This window comes from Nesoenas mayeri (assembly GCF_963082525.1).
Source record: "Nesoenas mayeri genome assembly, chromosome: 14".
NCBI lineage: Eukaryota > Metazoa > Chordata > Aves > Columbiformes > Columbidae > Nesoenas > Nesoenas mayeri.
The window spans coordinates 1,714,254-1,737,254 of NC_137556.1; the positions used below are offsets into that span (position 1 = coordinate 1,714,254).

The window sequence follows — 23,001 nt, forward strand, 5'->3', positions numbered from 1 at the left end:
GGAGGGGACAGAAATGTCTCGAAAATGGAAGTTACCAAGCGCTCCATTTACAGCAGAGCCTCAGAAGGTCAGACCCGAGCCCCTTGTTTTAGAGATAAGCTTGAAAAAAGTAGGATAAAAAATACAATATAACCCAGTATGCTATATTAAATATACTATATTTCTGACTCATACTTGTTTTTAAAAAGATAAGCAAGGAAAAAAAAAAGTGTATTTTTTGACAGAGAGCTTGCCATTGTGTTTTGTAGCATCAGTCACAACCAGGAAATTCCCCAGCTGGTCAGGATTAAAAAAAAAACCAACAGAAAATCCTCCCCACAACCTTTAGTGAACATCAGAACACTTAAACACTCCATAACAAAAGTTTCACTGCTATGGCACATACCTGGATAAAACAGTGGGTAAGAAATTACAGCTAAGTCAGAAGTGAGATGGACCCTGCGCTGTAGGACAGGAGTTTCCACAGCAGCTCCTGTATCAGACAAGCATGTATTCTGCATTTCAGGTTGTTTTCTGAAGCAGTTCTCAGGAAGAGACTCATGGGATGGGGTTGTTTACACTGGCAAATTCATTACAAGGAAGTTGCAGCTCAATGTGTTTTGCCTCAGATTCCTGTGGTTATCAGATAATTCTTCTCCAGCGCACACAAAAGATTCTGCTTCTAAACATTCCAGTTCCTAGAAATAAGCCTAAGAAAGAAAAATATCTGTACCAAGCTTTAGTTTGCAATGAATATTTCAAAAAGGTGATAAGCCTGACAAATTGTATCATGTCTTTTTGGGCAAGGCAGGCCGGTTGCTACACGCTCTCTCCCGACATGTATTTGCTTATGTCAAGGCTGTTATACGATGTGCAGCGAGGCTCGTAAAACCCAGAGTCTCCGGTTTTGGATCAGCTTCAAATCCCACGCTGCACTTTGAACACACCTACTGTGACCCTGCGAGTCTGTTAAACCGGAGTGACACCGGAGCTGCCCAAACGCTCGGACTTCTCTCCTCAGAAGAACCAATGGTACAACAGACCTCTGATTCACGGTATCGTCCTCTGACCGGTGACATTGGCCAACCTCCTGCCAGACATTACAACATTAAACAAGCAGGTGAGGAAGCGCAGGGAAAATAGAGCAAAGCCTCAAGTTCAAGGCACTGGTAGAAAGAGTTTAACCAAACCAAAATGCTGTGGGCTGGAGCCGGTGACAGAATAGGGGGTATTGGTTAAGGACAGGCTGGAATCAGCCGCTGCCACTGGCTACATAGAGAAGAAAAGCACAAAGCGCCCGAGCAGCTGCCGCAGCAGTGAGGCTGGGAGCTCCGGCTACAAAGGTCCAGGTTCTGTTTATTAAGTCACTACAAGACAGAACAAAAGACAAACAAGTGCCACAAGACAGAAATCTCACCTCTGTCAAAGCGGAATCAGAACAGCACAAACGAGACTGTGTGTACATATACATAAGATGTATTTAAAGAAACACAGGTAATGCCAAGGGTGCTTCCATGACCCAAGGAACAATTTCTTGGCAGATTGTCAACAATATTTTTTTTAACTGTTCACATGAGTGAAGTGCAATAACAGACCTCACAGCAATCATACAGTTGGCACTTGAATCGAGAACCAGAGATCAGAAATATATTCTGAATTTTGTTCCCAGTACACTCCACCATGAGGTCAAAGCAGTGGCATAGATCAACACAGAACATTTATCACTAAATCTATTAATTGTATGCGTGTGTATGTGCACATGTGTGAAAAGCACTGAACAGAGACAGGAAAATTATTTCCATCATCCAAATTGCACAGAAGACATGAAAACAATTTAGACATAAAACTTCCACCATGCATCAAAAGGGAAGAACCCCAAAGCAACGCCGCCCCCTCCACACAGAGATGAAACCTTTTGCACAATTCAAAATAAATATGGCCCGGAAATGGCCACTTCCAGGGTCAGACAGAAACAAATTCACCCTACAGACACAGTTGAAAAACCAGCATTGGAATCGAGTGAATTTTGTGAGCAAAACTTCAGTGCTATAAACGCTTTGTGCAAGACAACCCTTTCCATCTACGTTGGGTTAAACCACACTAAGTTAGAATTAATTCTCAAAATCTTTCTTCGCATCCTTCTGAATTTCGTACCGAATTCAGCCCATGCAAAGTCATTTGAGCAAGGCCACAGAGAGGCGCGTTCTCAAAACCTTCACTATAATAAATAAGTTTCTGTTCAGAGACAAGTCAAGGAATCAAAACCAATTAGCAGCTTTTTCTGGAAGCATTTAACTCCATGATGTGCATTAGCTCAGAGGTTTGCTGAGGAACCCAGGCACCCTGCTGGCCCTTAAACTCATTTTCAAGTATCTTTCAGCTGAACTGGACACTTAAAGTCACAAAGGATTGATCACATACTGTTCCATGGTGCTACTGCATTAAAACAACTGTGGCTGAAGAATCTCAAAGGCTAAACAGTATTTATGGTCATATAAAAAGAGAATGTATGGAACACAGTGTTTAAATTAATAAATAAGGTTAAAATTACAGGAAATAAAGTGTTGCCACTAGCCCTTTCTAGAAAGAATTTTAGAATAAAAGTCCATTGAACTTTCAGTCCGCCAGGAAGTGCACAGGAGTTCCATCAAAAAGCCGTGCTTTTTAAAATCTCCGGATTTTCCTCTTCCTCCTTGGAATCCCTTTTGCTACTAGACGCAGGCCTGTACTCTAACCTGGGGGAAAAAGGAAGAAGACAAAAGAAAATTACTTGAAAACCAAGAGAACAGAGAAAAAACTCTTTGATATCCTGAGCCTTATTTATCACTATAGCCTCCCGGTTGTCACATCCCACCGGCTTCTGCAGGACAGGTCCCTGTCGTACACCAGGTGTTTGCTGAAGCGCCGGCTCCAACCAGAGCTCTGGCAAAGGACAAAACGCTCTCAGTGCCTTTTTAGGTCAGTTGAGCTAAATTGGAAGAATTCAGCCCAGTTCACCAGTACTTACACAAATTTCAGAACCTAGAGAGAGATTATAACCCACAAAGTGTCCCTGTACCTTTAAAAGCAACTATATAAAACTATTGGTTTATATAGTTGCTCTTAGGTGCCTTTATAAATGCATTCCCCACACATACTTTAATTCAGTCCTCAGGGTAAAATGATAAATTTGGAGCCTAATTTTGTATGTATGAACACACACACTTGGAGAGAGGATTCCAGCCAAGCTCCTACATCTTCAACAGAGCAGAAACTGAACAACCAAAACCGGCTGCTCCCTCTCACCATACCCAGGTGAGTCGACTCCTCAGAACAGATGTGTTAAGATCAGAAGGCGACACTCACCCTTTCACCAGCAGCATTTGCTCAATGGTGTCTGGAAGAGGCATTCCGTAGCTTTCTGGCAGAAATAAAGTCAGAATTCCTGAGAGCACAGTCAGGCTCCCCATCAGGATGTAAGGCAGGAATCGATCATAGGCACCTAGCAGAATACAAAAAATAAGATAAAAATCAACCCCCCAAAAAGCTAGCACCAGCTCTAAGTCTCTGATGATATTTGTACCTATGTAGAGGGCTTTACCCACGCAAGATTTGTGCTTTCAGTAAAAATCAAACCAACCAACCCCCCTCACATTCAAAGTGTAAGTTGTTATAAACATAGTTTTAGGAACAACAGCTGTAAGAGCTGCCCCTATTGAGTCAATAAGATTGTGTGAGTCTTCAGGGCATCTCTTCAATGGGGCACAAACCACAATTTCTCTACCATATAACCCTTCCCCAGGGGTGCGAGACCCCATTTTTACCTGCGGTTTTACAAGACACCTGGAAACAGGGGACAGCAGAAAATCCCAGTGACCCCCAGAGGCAGGACACTGGTCTGGGTACAAGCATCACTTTGCAAACACCAGCATCTCCCCAGCCACCCACAGACTCGTTAACTCACCAAGGTAAACGAAGTAAGGCGAGAGGATGCTGCCCAGTCGAGAGGCCATGGAACTTGCTCCGACTCCCATGTTTCTCACGACTGTTGGGTAGAGCTCAGCCGTGTAAACATAAACCATGGCAAAGGCAGATGTGATCCCAAATTTCCCCAGCATCACCAGTAGAACAGATAGTGCACGAATATCTGAAATCAAAACACAGTGAGGACTGCAATAAAGCTCTGACAATTCATGGCATCTCTTAATTCCATTGTGTTTGTATAACTCCTGCCTAATTAATTCCAGTCTCTGGTGTCTTTTTTCCCTGTTGAGAAACATGGGCAACATTTTCATTTCCTCTTGAGCATAAGGCTTCCTGCCAAGCAAAAAATAAGGAGAACAGAGCAAGAACTGGAGAGGTCCATTCAGATTTCAGGACCAGATCTCTGCTCTTTTTAATAAAGTGAACAAAGTTAAACATTTGAAACAAGTTAACTTTGGTGTCCCACTCTGGTTTCTCATTAACACTCCTAGATACAAGTCAATAATTCAATTATAGGAAACTGGGTTGACTTTAACTGGGACAGCTAGATTTGAAAATCAAAACAGATCGTATCATTGTCCAACTGACTCAAAGGACAGGGGAAAAAGAAGAACGCAACACATGTATTACCTGTATAAAATTAGCAAGGCAGCTCTTGCACATTCACTTTTGCTTTTTGATGTGTAAACAAGCGCTAAGCAACAACACCCCCCCCCATATTCAACATCATTGTCAGTAACAAGTCCGTAACCCTATGATCTAACTGGCCCAGAGACACATATGGTTTGATATCCAACACATGTTATTTTGTCCTCCTTTCCAGTTGCCAAACGTTGTATTAACTAGCAACACTAATTCAGTACAAGCATCTTTGCTTATCAAAAATCCTTCCACAGTGACTCCCTTGAATGTAACTGTTTAAAGAAGCCGTAAGGGACAGTCACTGACAGCTGTTCAGGAAGTTCTGCAGCCTCTTGGTAGCCTCTGCTTACCAAACTCTGGCTGGTCTAGGTCTAGTTTTACACTCAGACCTTACCAGGGCACCATGCCAGGGATGAACATTAAAGGCCAACACTGGACTCCAGTGCTAATCCCAACAGAGCACAAAGCCAATGACCCACTTCTACAAAACTATTTGAATTGACAGGTTGTGTGAGCTCCTTGCGCAGCAGCGTCGAGAGCCAAGGAAGAGGGGCAAAAATAGGAAATTAATATCTGTATTTAGTCCCCTGGGGATACCTTTTCCCTACATCTGCCCAGTGCATGGTACTGCCCTTCACCCATCATACATATGCGAGATCAACTAACGGTTCCATACGTGAAGGCACCAGCTGAATGAAGAGAAGAACACAGCCTCCCAAGAATAACGCAGCAGCCATCGAATACCGTCGAGGGAGATTTCGGAGCAGCAGCCAGGAAATAACGTAGGCTGGAACTTCAATCACCGCCGAGAGGAAGCAGTTCACGTAGATGTCTCCATGCAAGTTAGGTGTGTCAAGAGACAGTCCAAAATAACCAACAGAGATTATCATCCTAAAAGAAGCGGGATAAGAGAATCAAACAGGTTTATCTTCTTCCTGAGGTTACCATGAACCTCTTGTACATCTCAGTCAAGCACAGAAATCACCATGTAAGGCAAATTCAGCACCTGCCAGATTTATTCAGCTCTGAAGCAGTTAAGGGGCAGCTTTTGATTTCTACAACTACACACGCAACCAGGAACTCACTACTGATCTACTCCATGCGGGTTAGAAGTCGGGCAGCCTCAATTCTCCAGCTCACTTCCAGTTCAGGCTGAGAACCAGCAATTGGACTTGCAGCTAAGACAACAGTATATGGAAACTCTACTGACATTCCTGCAAAGAACCAAATTGTCTTTTTTGAACTGTTCTCTGCTCAAGTTCCTTCCTCAGCCTGTTGGTAGCACTGTGCTTGGTGATGGGCAAGGGAATTTGGCTTAAATATTTGCCAAGTCATCCTTTGACCCAAAAAGCCACATCAGCTTGTACTCACTGGCAGCTCAGTGGACTGAACTCCAAGGCTTTGCCTCACTAAAAGTCAGCAAAAGGACTTGGTTAGCTCCAAAGCACTTGAGGGACCTTCTTCATTAGGACACCGTAGGTACTCGCACTAATTAAATCTCTCTTTTGTATCTTCTAGCAGGCTGTAAGCTACCCTTTCCATTTGTTCTCTTCTAAACAATTACAGCTTCACTGAGCTTCCCAGTGAAGGAAAATCACAACAGTTTAATCAAATTGAGCATAAAGCAGGCTTGGGCTAGTGTAAAACCACGCTGGAGGTGGCTGGTAGACAGAGTAGCCAACAGGAAAGTCTCGGGAAATCTCAGATTAGAGCTCCAAAGGCAGCTTGATCCCTTTAAGAGGCAATACAAGAGGTGGGAAGGTAAGTCAGGGATGGTGTGTTCCGAGCAGCAGGTCCCTGCTGGGGACAGGGCACCACCCATTCCTCCTCAACGACTGTTAGAGTCAGAAGAGCTGTTCCCCAGGTTCCCCAAGGCCCCGCATCAGGCAGGGTTCCCACCCATCATCACCAGCCCGTCTGCTTCTTGCTCAGTTCAGGATCAGCCTGACTGCTTCAGAAAGCAATAACAACCCAGACGTGGTTCTAGACTGTTACTGAAATGAGGAACCTACGTAACCAGAACTTTGTTGCTTCAGCCAGTGGAATGTTGGGTTTTGAGCCGGTTTCCTCCATATGCAGAACACCCTGAAGTGTTCAAAGAGCAGTTTTTAACTGTTCTGCTGCTTTTGTGCTTACACGCTCCTGAACCACACTTGCTTACCAAAGAAGAATTGACATAATTGTGATAGTTAGGATATTTCGGGTTCTCATCAAATCCAAAATGGTGTATGTCTGTTGCTCCTGGGAATTCAAATCTTGCAGCTGAAAAACAAACATAGAGAAATCCCATGGGAATGTGAACTTCCTACAAGCAGAATTACTGTGAAAATCAGACCCTCGCAACTTCCACCTCAGTATTTTGATACGCTGCGGAGCTCAAGCAGGTGCCTCACTGCTAACCAAATATGTACAACCTGTAGGAGCCAACTACCTGGAAGAGTAGTAGCTCCTCCCTAATTTAAAGTCACTTAAAATTTAGGCTGAAATTAGTAATCATTTCCTCTGCCCGGCGCTTCACAAAGCATCAGCTCATTGTTACGTTTATACTTGAATTATAAAGCAATGGCAACAGTTTGTTTAGCCCAAGCGCCAGAAGACTGGGGGTGTCTTAACAGACCAAGGATGGTCCTCACAGAACAGCAAAAAAAGTGATAAACTGTCCTCTATGTGCACTCGAGACACAGCAAAAAATAACAAGATTAAACTGCAGCAGGACAGGTTTAGTAAATGACTCTTCATGTTGGACCTAACAGTAATGGGTTTAAACCAAGACAAACTGGCTGATGAGCTGGAGTCCCCATCACCGTCCAGCCTGTTTCCGAGACCTTTTTCTAAGAGGATAAGCAAAGACAATTCTCTTTTCCCCTATGAAACTTTCCAGCTCCTCAAAATAAAACCACTTCCCTGTAAACAATGCAAAGATATTTATCCATGAAGTATGCAAACAAGTGTCGTGCTTGCTAAGACTGTAAATAAAACAAAGGTTTTGGTTGGTTGGTTGTTTTTAATTCAGGACTCTAAATTAGACCCCTAACAAGGAGTAACAAGTGAGAGATTTTTCAAAGTATGTAAGAGGTGATTTCAGAGGACAAATTCCATTGATGAAAACTATCAACTCTGATAAGGCAACACCATACGGCTGAAGAACCAAAGCTGTCTAGATATGTTATATTTTTGTTATCGCAAAAGATGGTGTGTTTCCAGGATTTATCACAAGCCACTTACTCATCAATTTAACAGTCCTACAGTAAAGAACATTAACAATATTTTTATCTTATAGTCTTCCACAGGTTCTTTTTACTGTTAGGACATTTCATACCTGCCTGAATGTGTGACTATGGTCAGTTAGGAATCCAACCAGCAAAGCACACACCCGCCTTAGCACCTCAAAATTATCACATGGGAAAAGGTAACACTGAAATATTTTTAATGTTGACTCTTTGGGAATTCTAAGCTGCCAAGACACCTCACAATATGTAAGTGAAGGCTTCTCTTTCCACGCCTGCAGAGTTGGTCTTTCCTGACACACCTCTCTAACATGCAAGCACAATAAACTGTATACAAAGAATATTTCCTCCCTTGATTTTTCAGGTCATTGTGACCTGCGAATGTCAAATTAGATTTGGATGTGTTTAAAGACTGAATGCCTTTTCTTGGCACCGTGCAGTCCTTGTGGTGTGGGCAAATGGTCATTAATAAAAGGGAACTATGGCTGTAGCTTCAAAATAGTGCAATCACTCTGCTGTAAACTTTTCTGAACTCTTTCCACCTGGTCTAATACACCATCCTCTACTCTCTATTAGTTCTACTTCAATATTTTTTCCCCTAAGCATCAGGCGGATTCAGCAGAAATAACTGGACGTTTTGCAGGACACAACACACCAATAAAGAGAGAAACCCAACCATTAGTTTAACATAATTCCCCATCAGCCTCTCTGCCAGATTCAGTTAGTGATGTTATTTTTGGCACACCAGTTGCTGGAAATAAATTTGGGGCTCTGAACTCTCAAAATTCGCATTATCTCCTCAACGTCTATTAAACTGTTTCCAAGCTAACGGGAATATGAACTTTACGTAACCCCTGCGATCAGGTGAAAATGATTTCTGAGTGATATTTTGTTCTGAATTCCTACAGGATAAAAGAGTGGTGTGATGCTCCCGAACACCAAACTTTGTGTATTTGCTTTCATAAATCTCCATTTTCCATGAAGGGCAGACAGTTCTTGCTGGGGACAGCTTTCCTTCTGCCGGAAGGCAACTTCCCAGCACGCAGCGGCTCCGCAGCTCCCAGCCCTTTCTCATCAATCACATGATGCTTCCTAAGAACTCTCTAGTTTTGCCACTATTTGTTGCCAAGAAACGAACAAACAGGAAACAAACAAACAAAAAAAAAAAAAGAAAACTCAAACAAATCACAAACTAAAACCAGAAACTGCAGAATACAAAGTCACAGTTGATGAGGAAAAGGCCCCTGCTTTTTAGGAGCCAAATAAGCAGACACCATAATCCGGGACAGGATAGGCTAGAGCGAGAAGTTGAGAAGGGCAGGGAGGGCTCAATGACGATGTGAAATTAAACCCATCATCCAAACATTTTCATCCCACTTTTCACGGGATAACTCAGCCAACCAGACCCTATTTGTGCCCCGCAGCTTGTTTGCGATCAGTCACCTGCAGAATCCTAACAGGGTTTGAAACCTCTGGAGCCTCAGCCCTGTGGTGCTGTGCTGGAGGACGCTGCAGACACGGGCTGGAGTGGCTCAGCGCCAGCTGGATCCCTGAGAGCCTCTCTGCAGCGTAAACACGCTTCCTAAAAATGCAAGAGGGGCTGCAAGTTTCTGCATTGCAGCTCTTCAGAAAGCAGACATGAGAACAGCACCAACAGAGCGCTGATGGAGAAAAGCTCTGCACAGAAGTTTTGGTCACAGCGTTACTTTAAAAAAGAAAAAGAAGGCGGACAGGATTTCTGCATTTAAACAGTGCCTGTGGGAGCTCATTTGCCTTTGAGTGTCAGAACATTAATCTGTGTTGCTGAAAGCTGACATGCAATGATTTATCTGTAAATAAGCACCGTGCAGAAGTCAAGTCAGCACTTCCCCGTTGTCCAGTGTTCCCTGGGGCAACACCCCCACTCCTGCCTTCTGCTGCTGGTCAGCCAGCACAGACAAGCAGATCAGCATTTCTTTCTAAGAACAGGAGGCAGAGGATTCCAGGAACAGTGGCCTTAAGCAGATGTTGGAGCCAGAGCTTCTCTTCTCCTGCTGCACTGCTGGCAATGGGTGAGTTCTCATGCTTTAGGCAGGAAGGAGAAATAAAGGGGGAAAAAAAAAAAGGCATGTTCTAATGAAAATCCAGGGAAAAAGCTATCGTAAGCAGGTCTGTGTTCTCCTGACATTCTGACTCTCTTCCAGCAAAACCAGGATGTCTGTCCTGCTATCTACAAATAGATGTGGACAGAGAGGTTGGTTTGCACCTCAGCTATAATGACTTCAAGTGAAGCCGTTTCAGTCTCCATACCAAGCACACTCCAGTTTCACGGCTGACCATCTTCCTTAGTCTGGTATAGAGGCCTTGTCAAGCAAGGGAATATATAAAGTATTTTCAGATAAATGACAAGACAATGTTAATTGTCAACCAGAATCCAGCTGGGCAACTGCCCAGACAGATTCTACAGATCTACTCGAGAGGAGCTCAAGTTTTGCTCTCCTTAACATGGAGTAGAAAATGGAGTTGAATAGGGAATCGAACTAGAACATTCTTGCCACTGCCACCGGCCAGAATTAATACCATGTAATGACTTCAGTAGAACTACAAGGTGTTTCAAACAGAAGGACCCAAGTTGAAATCACTCTATCTTTGAAATTGCGTTCACTTTTTGAACACCCTGTATATGAGACTACACAAGCATAAAGTCTGTTCAGCACAAGTATTTAGATGACAAAGCAATAGGTACTTCAAATTCATTACCTCCCCCAAAAACTAGTTTAAAAGGAAAAAGGAGGTTGTAAACCGGATCAGAAGGATTAGAATGCATGCTGGCATTCTCATGGGAATGGGACAGCAAGGGCTTTGCAAATCCTCATGATGTAGGGAAAGGATATTCTGCTTTTCAGGAAGAGAATGACCTTTTATCCATTTGAGAAGTACATAGTACACTGCAGGCATAGCTCAATTCATAGCTCCTGGTCATTAACGGATCGAGCAAATAACTGGACTGCTAAATGAACCTTACCTCACTAGGGTCGAATATCACATCCGGGGCTGTAACGCCATTCATTTTCGCAGCCTTTCGGATGATGTCTTCTGCCTCCCGAAACCTCCTCTGGGAGATCAGCCACCGCGGGGACTCCGGGATGACCCTGCAGAAAAGGTCCAGAATAACGAGTCCGCATTTCCGCAGAAAGCGCCGCTGCAGGCACCCAAACACTGTTCCAGGCACAAAGAGCTCAAAACTTGCCACATCTTGCAGAAATTAGAGCAAAGACAACAGAAATCAGGTTCACAGGAGCAGGCTCGTATAGTGAACAAGAACAGACTAAAATGTATTTGTGGATTTTAGAAGTTCTAAAGTACATAAGCAATGACTCAGAAAAAAGAGCAGACAAAACCTTCAAAGTATGGGAAAACCGTTTAATTAACGAGATTTGGAAATGCGGATATACAAGCAGCATGCTGTATATTAAGAGGCATATCCTTAGAGAAAAACAAACCTAAAATTAGTAACTATAAATCATGTCATATAAAGATAAGTCAGAAAACAGAGTTCACTTGAGTCATTCAGCTTTGTAAGAAGCCAGATGGAATCACAAACATTGCTAGTGTAAGTGAAGGAACACCACCACCATGTGGACTATTTAAACTTTGCATGCTACCTAAAAGTATTTCATTAACTATGGAAGAAAACACAGAAGTCTCACTTAAGTCTCACAGGCGTGCAAGTTTTGTAGCTTGTCGTATGTATGTCACCCTACGCATTGCCTAGCTTCCCACAATTACTGGTTTCTCATTCAGCCCTCAAAGCTCATGGATTTCAGTTGGTGCAGACGGATGTCTTTTATGTTTTGGTTTCCCAAAAATCTGCAGACAAGGCCTTGTAAGGACTAATGTGTTTAAATGAGTTGTACTCACCACCAGAGCGGGAGGCAGAGCAGCCCAGGTAAGGTAAGCGCCAGCAGCAGCATCCGCCAGGCCCTGATGAAGTAAGCGAACAGTGGCAGCAACATGTAGCCCATGGCATAAAAGATACAAACGCCCAGTGTGCAGAACAGCAAACGAATGGATTTGCCAAGAATTTCTGTGCCTGTTCAAAACAACAGAGTGAAGATTAGTATTTCAACTTAATAGCAACCAAGCAACTTATCAAAAATAACTCTGATGACTGGCTTTGAAGTGTCCTACACCAGGTAGGTACGGTATATAGCGTGCTCTGCCATCCAGTTTTAGAGTCATCACAAATATGTTTAATGCAATAATCCTGCATCAACTCAGGTATTCATATGTACAAAAGGAAGGGAACCAGGCCACACAGTATTTCTGTAGCTATAAGCAGCTAATAGTTCTATAGTTTTATGTTCCTGGAATCTCCTGTTTTACTCAAGGAGCTAAAAACACGCAACATACTATTAAATGTTCACAACCCTTAAGCTCAGCTTGATCTCTGCAGGGTCCTCTCAAGCTTAAGGCAAGAGATGAGCTTCTTTAAAGGGTAATTCAGAGGTGTCCAAATTAGGATCTTGCCCTGTATCACCTTCTAAAAGACTAATTCACTGTTAAGACAGACAATCTTCCTCATTTCCACAGAAATGGAAGACAGAAGCTGTGCAGAACGTCTGCGGTGCGGTGAGCCGCACGCCGCTTCCACAGCTGCACTGCCCACCTCTGGCCCAAAATCCATCTCTTGCCAACATTTGCTACTTTGGACAGTGAGGTCACTGTAAATAACATTAATTAAAATAGGTTTTGTTGTTGTTGTGGGTTTTTTTGGTTGGTTGTTTTTCTTAAATCTCAGGTTTGTGAGGTAACTCACGCTCCCATCTGATCAAATACAGTCTGAGTTATATTGAAAAGATACCAAGCAGGAACCATTGTGCCTTTTTTTTTACTATAGGCTGTTCTAGGCAGACTTTATAACGCTTACTTGAATTTTTCTTTTCTCTTACAAGATTTCATGCCAAATAAGCATTTAGACTCCAAAATGGATAAGACAAATCCCTGAAAAATCATGTCTTTTGTGTCTTATCTTTCCAACTGGAAGACAGATTTTGTTTCAAACAATCCATTTCTGGTTTTTTGCTTGGCTGGTTGGTTGGTTGTTTTTTGGGGGATTTTTGTTGGTGGTTGGTTGGTTTCTTGGGGTTTTTTTTGTTGTTGGGGTTTTTTTCTCCTTCCTCTTGTGGATGCTAAGCCACAGAATTGATTCCCTTTGCACTTGTATCAGCTGGAAGCTTCCAAGCAGAGCATGAGTGACCCACATGTGGTGAGGACACAGTCTCCACAGGGTTGCTTGGCAAAACAAATCAACCCTAAGCCAGCACTAAAAAGGAACAGGAAAAGTGCAAGACCGGAGCACACATACTGTGCCCAGCAGGACTTTCATACCAAGAACAAACGCTGCCACGTAGTTAGAGATCTGTCCCATGCCGACCAGCACGAAGAGCACTGAAAACATCTCCCAGCTAGTAGAGAAGACCTGTATGAAGCTGAAGCCCGTCTGCATTGCCAGAGTTGCAAACAGCACATTCTTCCTGCCAAACCTTTCATGGACAGATTGAAAACAAAAACAAAAAGAGAGAGAATTATACAACAGGCATGAATGCAACGTTTAGCAACAGAAAAATAACATTACTCATAGGCATGCTTTGGGAGATGAAAAACATCTGCAAAAAGCAAAGGTTCAGGAAATGCAACCCAGGCACAACTATTCTAAATATATTAAGAAAATCCACTGGCCAAGAAAAAAATAACATTCTAAATGCTGGTAGTTAAGTTGCCTTTCAGTAAGTGCTGGAATAGCATTTCTTTCTTACTGACAGGATGAGCTGGGAGACAAATAATCGGGAGCAAATTACTTAAAATACAAGAGTATTAGGTGCTGCTTCTCTAAGGAGCGTACGGTTCAGGACACAGGTCAGCGTGGTGAAAAAGGGAAAAGAAGGAAAGCTTCTGAAAGAGCCATAAAACTCAGGTTTATAAGATACTATCAGCAGTAAGCGATCCCATGCTGCAATCTTCATTCCACTTGGTAAAGAAACAAACCAATTTAAGGGATTCTAGCAATTCTACTGATGACATAGTCCAAAGTAATTAGAAGAGAATGTCGTTGGTCTGATTTTTCCAGGTGAAACTTATCTCCTACACCTGTTTTCTGGCATAAAACCAACTTGCTCCAGAAGTGATTTCACTGATAAAATAACACTCACTAACAACCTTTGTAACATTGTATTCTGTGTCAGGATGTTCACACACTCCGTGTACACTCAGATCACAGAGTCAGAGAACACAGATGTGTTAGTGGTTGCACAAAGACACTTCTGGGAAACATCACACACCAGAATTGCCCCCAGAGGAGCCGGAGGCAGAGCCAGCAGCTCTGGGCATATACTTTACTTGTCTGAGAGCTGTCCCGATACGAAGGATCCGAGCAGGACACCCACAAAGAACATGGAGGTGCTCAGCGGGGCCTTCCAGTCGTTGTCACACACCAGATTCCACTGCGGGAAAGAGAACAGGAAAATCTTCTAATAAACACCATTTCCCACCCTCTTTGTAAATGCCTTGGCTGAGCGCGGATTAAAATGTAGCCTTTGGACAGAAAACGTCCGCAAGAAAAACGAGTGGCTGACCTGCTGCACAGATACAGCTCCATGGAAATAATAGGAGGGATGCTGAGGGGAAAGTCCCCAGCCCCGAAATCAAATCATTTTGGGTGGAAAAAACCTTTATAGAGTCCAACCATGCGTCTGGGGAGTGTGACCCCTGTGGATTACTTTACACAGCACAGGGCTGTGGTGTTTCCCCCACACATACACGAGCGATGGTAACTAATAATTCCATAACGCGCTTGGTTCAGTTCCTGTTCACAGGTTCTGCCGCCCCTTCAGGAGTGGGAACAGATCCCAAACTTGATTTGCCCTGCACACAGTAAAGTTTGCCATTACAAAAACCCAACACATTTCTAATTTAAGAGAAATTGAACTATACAAACAAGAATATTGAAAAAAACATCTCCTCCTTTATTACATTTTAATATGGTTTTGAGACTGTCCACTGGGAACCTAACTAACGTCAATTATAATCTTTGGAATACAAATCGAAACATACACCAAACCAAGATTTCCAAAACGAAATGAAAAAAGAAGACAAGACATTAAATGAAGACTGCAATAGTCTGACATTTCCTGCCCACTGCAGTCTGATGTTTTTGAAATGGCACTTGTGTTACTTTTGTATCTGTACCAAAAGCTATTATTGAAAGAGTCTTAATTTTATTTTGGTTATGTGGGAGGAGAAAGGTGTGTAAATAGGAGAAGAAGCAAAGGCAGCAGGAGGGCTGGGGAGGCCCCAGAGCCCCCGCTCGCCCAGCAGCCTGCGGGTTCTGATGTTATATGGACGGCAACTTTGAGTTTTTAATCTCTATTTAAAAGGTTGAAATGAAAATATTCACCCTGACCGCAAGAATTCATCCTCCTTGCTCCCCAATTACAAATAATTAAGTATAGTGTGTTTTCCTCTTCGTTATTCTTTTTTAATTTGCACTGGAACACCCATCAGTGCTCCACACCAGCGCTTGGCTGTCCCTGCCAGCCCCGGCTCCTCGGCATTAGACCCTCGAATCCAGGAATCTCAATGCCCTCAGTCTATGAACAGCTCGCTACAACTACACCCAGTGCACACTTTGAGGCTGAGGGATCACAGAAAACCATGCACCGAATGAATAACACCGGCAATCGCCTTTCACTCCCAAAATCAGCCGAATCACCACTTGTTTCATGGAAGAAACAAGTGCTAACAAACGTACACCACTCATGTAAGGGATTTAACTTTAGTTATCAATATTTACATTAGCAACTGTAATTAACATCTATAGAATCATAGAATTTATCATCATCTATAATTAAAGCTGTATTTATTTGACAAAAGCTGTACTTCGTTATAGATTAATGAAAGTTTGAGCAATTCCATGATGACCACAGAGGCGAATCAAGCCAGGAAGCTTCAGCAAAATTGATCTGGCACCTTGGAAATACGCAGCAAACGATCGTTACTGAATTTACAGAGGCCAAAGGTTTCGGTGGTTTTCAGCCGCCTTCCTTTGATGGCACATACCAGGAAAACAAGTATCACTCCCAGTACAAATCCTGCAGTAATTCACCTACTCACAAAGAACCATCTTTGTATCAACTACTGGAGCCAGACGTCTTCAATAATACAACTAAAGATCTAACGAGACAAACATCCAGCTCAGTGATTTGTAGTCCACCATCACTAAAAGTCACTATTTTCCAGCTGACCACCCTGTTCTGAACGAGCCGTCTCCTTCCATCTCTCTGGACGTTTTCACTCTGTATTGGCACAACACTTGGCTTTCCAGACACGCTGAGCTTGTGCCCAGCCACAAACGTTTCCTTCAGACCACTGAGGTGGAGACGTTGGTTGGAGAAGTTCATGGGATTAAAATGTTTCGCACTGTTCTGCCAAAAGCCTCTTGCACTGGCAAGTGGAAACATATCGGTCCTTACAATGTGGCAATGATTATAAGGTAGTTTTTCTGTTCACTCTGAAAGCAACATCAGCAGCCGTCACGCTGAAGCCCACCTGAACCAGGCACCGAGGTAAACTTTAGCAACAAATTTTCAAGGGAAAACTACCTGGCTTGTGCAATACCAGCTATTTACAGACTCATCAGATGTGCAACAATCAGAACAAAGGGATTTTAAGGTCTGTTACCCCTTGCCCCAGTAAACGAGCAGCATCGCCCAGAGCGAGTGTCCCGCTGCTGGCAAAGCTCTGGGACACAGGCTGCCCTCACCCACTGCTCCAGAATCATGTGCCATTTTTACTTCTTAGTGTCCTCCGGATGAGCCCGCCAGCTGTAACAGCCTTTGCCCTAGTGAACGCAATAAGGTCAACCTCAGCAGTATCTCAGGGCTCCAAACAGGAGAAAAACATTCCAGCTTTGTTTCAAAGAGCAGCTGATGATGTAGTGAAGCATCAAGCTCCAGAACACCGGTACCCAATGCTCAAGGTGCAGCACAGAGCGCTCTCACTTGGTTTTAATTAATTAAGAAGAGGACATACTCTACTACAATTTAAACGTTTCTTACTTGGACAGCTTGCAGATATTTTGCACTGCAGCTCCTTCCTGAACAATGATTTGGGTTGGTGCGATGACTCTAGCAGCAATAATCTCTTATGCATTGGAGGCGAGAGTGTGGTGAGATCTGCACCTCCGTGACAGCTTCCTGGCTGTACCAGCTGCTGGTGAGGACAGGTGGGATGAGGGGATGGGAACAGAGGACAGGCCATGGAGATGGCCAGAAAATGGGGACAGCTTGGGGGAGAAGGTGGGAGATACCACAAAGGAGAGGGGCTGAAGCAGTTGGTTGTGGGGCACAGGTGTGGGGCCAGAGTATGAAACAGTCCCAAGTGTTTACAGTCATCACTTCAGCATCTCTTCAGGAGAGCCTTTTCATCTCTCAGACGGCAGGTCAGCTACGTGGAACCACAGCTCCAAGGCCCTTGCTACAAGGCAGTACCAGTTACAAAACTGAGAGGAATGAAAAACCTAAACTGCTCCCTCAGACTCTCTCCCCAAAACACAGGACCCTCCCCAGACACATTTTATCAGCTTCCAGCCTTTCATCACCACGCAACCCCAACAAGAAGCATTATTGCATGTTTAGCTAGAATTGCAATAAGCAGCACATGTACGAGTATGTGCTTAGTGTCGTGTCAGTCCTGCTAGAGCGGTATTTGTTGTATTATTACACCTTCACATTAGTAAATCGAACATTAAAATAACACCTCTATCCAAAAAGAAAACTATCATACAATTTTCACACAAACTGCAGTCACAATGAAATTCAGTCACCAGGATTAAATATTTGAATCCTTTGAACTGCAAACTATGGAACAGCCTTCAGAGCATAAAATAAAAGCTAAAACTGCAAGGCAGGTTGAGGTGGCCAGGATGGCACATGGCCAGCCGAACAAACTGCCACCCCACACGTAAAAACAACCACTCCCCTGAGGTCTCTAAGCCCTTCAAAACCACCCTGCTTCAGTGTCACTAGGATTCTGTCATCTCTTCCAAGATGGTACAACAGGACTAGCAAAATTCTAACTGCCAGGAACAAGATGCCTGTCTTATCTGAGCCTAAAATTTGCCCAATATTTTTAATGCATCACAGCACGGAAGCTGCAAGTCTGATTAGAGGAGAGTTCTTGAAAAACATCAACAATTCATGCAATACAGTGTCACAGCAAACAACTATATACCACCCCCAAATACACACTACGGCCAAACATGTTGGGAAAGCTACAGAAGCAGTTGCAAAGCCACCAACAACCTAATTTAGGACCTCACTTGAAAAAAAAGGGTGTTTCTCCGATTATAGAGAACTGTTGTACCACAGGAGCACTCGCCCTTCCCTGATAATATTATTAGAGCCCTGAACAAAGATGAGCTGTGACAAATACAACAATTTTGAGAGCCTTCCTTGGTTACTGCCCTGTTATATAAGGAAAAGCCTTACAGGAAAAGGAATTTTTACAGCTACGATATATCGTGTCCTCCACGCTTTTTTTAAACTGTTTTCCTTTCTTGCTGAGAATAACACACATGAGTAAAAAATTAAGTGGGATAGTCCCATGTGCAAATATTTTCTCTTCAAAATCAACACGTTAGGAAGAATTTCTGAAGCCGATGCGATATCCTGTACTCTCTCCTACCACTTGCTTCTCTCTGCAAGTAGAGGCAGGTTCTCCAAAAAAAAATATCTGTGTCTCGCAACCGAGTACTAATGACCTGCGATTCAGAATCTGGTCTTGTTTATACCCACACAGATATTCCCTACTTACTTGAGAGCCATGAGAGTTATCAAACACCCTTTCCTCTGAAAATACATTCATGTATTACAAATACTTTGAAGTTTCAGGCCTTACATTAAAGCTCATCACCTAAATGTAAACAGAAGTCTGTCTCTACAAAATATACATTCTGCTCAATTTCTCCCATTGTAGTTGTTTTAAATGCTTACAGATGTAAAACTTGACTAGAACAGGAAGGAGAGTGCCAGATATTTGATCATTCCGATGCAGAAACTTAACTCTCCCTCGTACATCACATTTTTGAGATGGCTGGAGAAAAAGGAAACAGGGCACTGGCATCAGAAACTGAGAAACATGAGCTGAGTTTCACTCTGAGGTACAGACAGCACAATGGGAACATGACGCGACCATTAATTGTCCACTGTTCCTCATTGTTTCCATTTGACTTATATCAATAGAGTTGGTATCATTCTTTAACAATACCAACTCTATTTTATATTGCAAGGTCAGAAATGTCTGTACTTTGTACAATGCTGAAGAGTCCTGCATAAGGTACTTCTTAAACCTCACCTTTGAAAACCTCAGCAATTTAGATGTACTTTTGTACACCTGTCAGCTATTCATCTTATTAAATTAAAACCAGACTTCTTTTTCCTTCCTCTGACAAGACTATTAATACTAAGAATTTGTACCTGTAAATCACCTAATGGTCTTCCCACAACTTTATCAGTTCCTGGGGCCAAGAACTTGTCAGTATGAACTTCAGCCAGAAAAACGAGCAGATATTAACCTCCAGCAAGAAAGAGGACGCATCTGTTTTAAAAAATGAGAAATAATGGGGGTGAGCAACACTAATGAAGAGTTCTGTGAGAGCTGAACTTGTACGATATAGGCTTGATCTACACTTCAGCTGCTGGCTCTGCTCTCAGAAAACCTGTGGACATCACAGTGTCTACCATGAGCCCATGTCATTATTGTGGTAAAGCAAACCAAGATAGTCCTCTCGGTCTCCAGAGAAAGAGTGAACATCACAACATCTCATTGGGCAGCTGTACCACAGGCTCCCTTGTGTCACTCCAGATGTCACCACTACATCTCTGCTTGTTCCCTGAAGGTCTGTTATAACCCACTGATTTCATGGACAGGGGTCTGACGGCACCGCAGGACACCCAAACCCCTGCTGTGAAGGGAATAGAAATTAGTCCTGCATGGACTAAAATGTTTTGATTGCTGTATCATCTAATGTCTTCTCATATCTTCTTCTTATCATATTTCTAGTCTGCTCATGCTCTTAATGACTCCACTGCTCAATTCTATTTGCAGTTATTCAGTATAGCCCCATAACAGCCATGGTTGGCAGAAGTTAGCCTTCTCCCTTAATCACCCCTGGCTTTATTCCTTTTACTACTACATATAAATTTTTATTGCTCCTAACATGAACATGAACAACATAGATGGCTTCTTGAGCCACAGTAAAGCTTTCCTGATTCCCTGAGATACAGCATTTCAAAAAGTAAAAGACAGCAAATTTGTTACAAAGGAGCTGGTTAAATACTGCAGACTGGCTAATAACAACCTTCTGTTGTTTGTATGCATGAGAAGTCTCTTCTCAAATGAGAGGGAACTGCATGTTTTAAGTCTCCTTTGAAAAGCAGAACCATAAGCGAGTCCCGAGAGATTCAGGAAAAAGATTTCTTAAAAAAAATTCTCCCTTCCCCCTCCCAGTGTCAGCTACAGAAATCTGGGACAAAGGTCCTCATGATTATTCAACAAGTTAGAGATAGGCAACCAAACACAAGATTAGTGAATCATGAAAGCTGCTCCAACAAGCTAAGAAATTAAACAAGTTTAACACTGGAAACCTGCAAGTAGGTGAAAGGCCACAGCTCTTGCAAAACTCTCTCAGAAGTATTAATATTAAAGGAAAAAAAGTACTGCCTCAGCACATGATGTCCGGGCAGACCAACTTTACCTCCCACAGACACAAAACATCTGCCAAACCACAGAGATAATGGGCCAGAGCTCTGGGGAGTCTCATAAAAATGTTGGCAGCTCCGGCTTCTTATAGATTATAAGACTCCTTGACGATATTCTGGTAGCTCAAGACACTTTAATTTGCACCGAGTCAAAGCTCAGCAAAGAAGTACTGGCCGAAACCATGTCTAAGAAAGGTTAGCAATTATATTAAGGCACTGGGAACAAAACCCATGAATGGAACTGCCCTGAGAAGATGCCAACTGCTTTACGCTGCCCTAAGAGCAGCCCAAGCTTTCACAACAGCGCGTTTCTGCAATGACCAGGATCTAGGAATCCAGAGCAGCTTGTCTCTCTCACCTTTGTGCCACTTGTTGGAGTTGTTCAAGGGGCTGTTCCAACAGCTCTGGTGTCACCACGTCCATGCCCCCCTGTGCTGACATGGCTCCTGTCCCTGCTCCTGTCCTCACCCCACTCCTCGCGAGGAAGATTTCTGTGCTCAGATCAGATTGTTGTCATTGAGTACTCACACCCATCGTTACCCCAACACCCATCACAACCCATTCTATAAAGCAAGGAATAAAGGCAAATCTAGTTCCAGCTCTGTAAAACTTGTCCACAGGCACAAACACGCAATGGGACTGTACAAACAGTTTGTAAACCTTCTGAAAAAAACTTATACACGTTCTGAAATCTAAGTATTCCTCAAAATCTGTTTCTTTGTATCTTAAGTTAACCAGTGCCCATGGGTCTGTACAGCTTTGACCTGAAACAAGGGGGACAACCACGACAGCTTCATCTGTGGTTGGTTAACCTGAACACAGCCTTGACTCCAGAGGTGTACTCGAGCACAGGAGAACCTGACCCCAACCCGTCACAGCAGATAAGCAGGGAGACCAAAGCAACAGGCATGACCAAGGCAGAGGCATCGTGGGCACCCAGCAAAGTTCAGCCCTCTTGGACACAGCATCAAAGCAGGGACTCCTGACTGCTGCACCTTGCACAAGTCAGGGTGACTTCAACTGCCTTTTTCAAACCCTTTTGAACTCCCAGGTTCAAAGAGGCATCTCTGAATCACCCAGCGAGCTGAACACTGTGTCCCTGTGCTGACCCTTGCTCTGAGCCACTGCTGCAGGTACCAGATGAAACCCATCAAGTGGTTACTGTACACATGCCATGCTGGTCAAGGAAATGAGCTGCGTTTGGACAGTAATTCACAGAATGACAGACTGGTTGGTGTCCGAAGAGACCTCTGGAGACCATCCAGTTCAAGCCCCTGGGTAAAGCAGGTTCACCCCGAGCAGGTTGTGTCCAGGTGGGTTTGAACGTCTCCAGTGAAGGAGACTCCACAGCCTCTCTGGGCAGCCTGTTCCAGTTCCGTGGCACCCTCAAAGTACATAAGTTTATCATCACATTTCTCCTCATACACTTCTGCAAGTGGAAGTGAACAGAACATCTGGAATTGATCATTCCGGATTTAACAGGGACCCTCGGCCACGGGGCCGCAGCAGCAGAATCCGCTGCTCTGACACCCGCACGCCCCCCGGCACTGCCGGCACAGCCCGCCCGCGCCTCCCGCTGCCAGAGGAACCCGCTGCCGCCGGCCCGCACCTCGGTGACGATGGTGGAGCGGTACACGGCGCGGCTGTACTCCCAGCCGTCCCGGCACGGCTCCTGCTCCAGCGTCCCCAGCTCCACGTCCGAGCCGGGCCGCAGCCTCAGCGCCGAGAAGTTGGCGAGCGCGGCCAGGCTGTAGCGGCGGCAGCGGCTCGGGGCCGCCTGCCCGCCCCGCACCTCCAGCGGGACGCTGTTGTTCAGCCACTCGGCGCTCAGGTTGGCCCCGCGGGGCACGGCGCAGCGGTGCTCGGGGGTGCCGGCCAGGAAGACGATGGAGAGACCGGTAAAGCCGTTGGGGACGATGCTGGCGCTGAGGAGGAAGAAGATGACCCGCTGGAAGCGGCCCCACTCGCCCAGGAAGGCGGTCACCTCCTCGTAGTCGCGCATGGCGCACCCGAGCTGCCGCCGTCGCCCGCGGGCCCGTGTGGCGCGGGCAAGACACGGCCGCTCCGAAGCGCCGCGCAGCCCGCCGCACGCCGAGCCATGGGCCGGGCCTCGCCGGCGGGGGAGCGGCCGGGGGTGGGGTTTGCAGGCGGAGGCCCCTCAGGTGGGGCCGAGCCGCTGCCGGCGCCGCAGGGGAGCTGGAGCTGCAGCCGCAGCCCCAGCCCGGCGCGGGCGGCTCCCGGCGGCTCCCGGCGTGCCCTGCGCCCGGCCGGGGGCGCGCCGGGGGCTCGGCCGGGCCTGGCGGCGGCAGCAGCGTTCGCCCCGTTTTTCCGCAAGCGTTCAGGGGTTCCCCTCCTCGTCTCTGGCCGCAGCAGCGTGCGGAGCCACTGCAGGA

General features: G+C 44.7%; 1 protein-coding gene across 1 annotated transcript; it reads right to left on the reverse strand.

The window, feature by feature from the left end:
* Positions 1–1,412: 1,412 nt before the first annotated feature.
* LOC308045937 (organic cation/carnitine transporter 2-like) lies at positions 1,413–22,784 on the reverse strand. The gene is made up of 10 exons (XM_080353496.1): positions 22,218–22,784; positions 14,190–14,293; positions 13,182–13,336; positions 11,712–11,883; positions 10,816–10,942; positions 6,746–6,846; positions 5,261–5,475; positions 3,923–4,105; positions 3,325–3,460; positions 1,413–2,714 (listed from the first exon to the last, which is right to left on the reverse strand). The coding sequence occupies exons 1-10, from the start codon at positions 22,608–22,610 to the stop codon at positions 2,627–2,629; spliced, it is 1,674 nt and encodes a 557-aa protein (XP_080209622.1). The 5' UTR covers positions 22,611–22,784; the 3' UTR covers positions 1,413–2,626.
* Positions 22,785–23,001: the final 217 nt, after the last annotated feature.

Coding starts and splice junctions, on each gene's coding strand:
- LOC308045937 (XM_080353496.1), bottom strand. CDS start 22,610: ATGCGCGACTACGAGGAGGTGACCGCCTTCCTGGGCGAGTGGGGCCGC. Junction 11,884..13,181: donor CGTGGCAGCGTTTGTTCTTG/GTATGAAAGTCC, acceptor TGTTTTGAACAG/GCACAGAAATTCTTGGCAAA. Junction 2,715..3,324: donor CAAATGCTGCTGGTGAAAGG/GTGAGTGTCGCC, acceptor TTTTTCCCCCAG/GTTAGAGTACAGGCCTGCGT.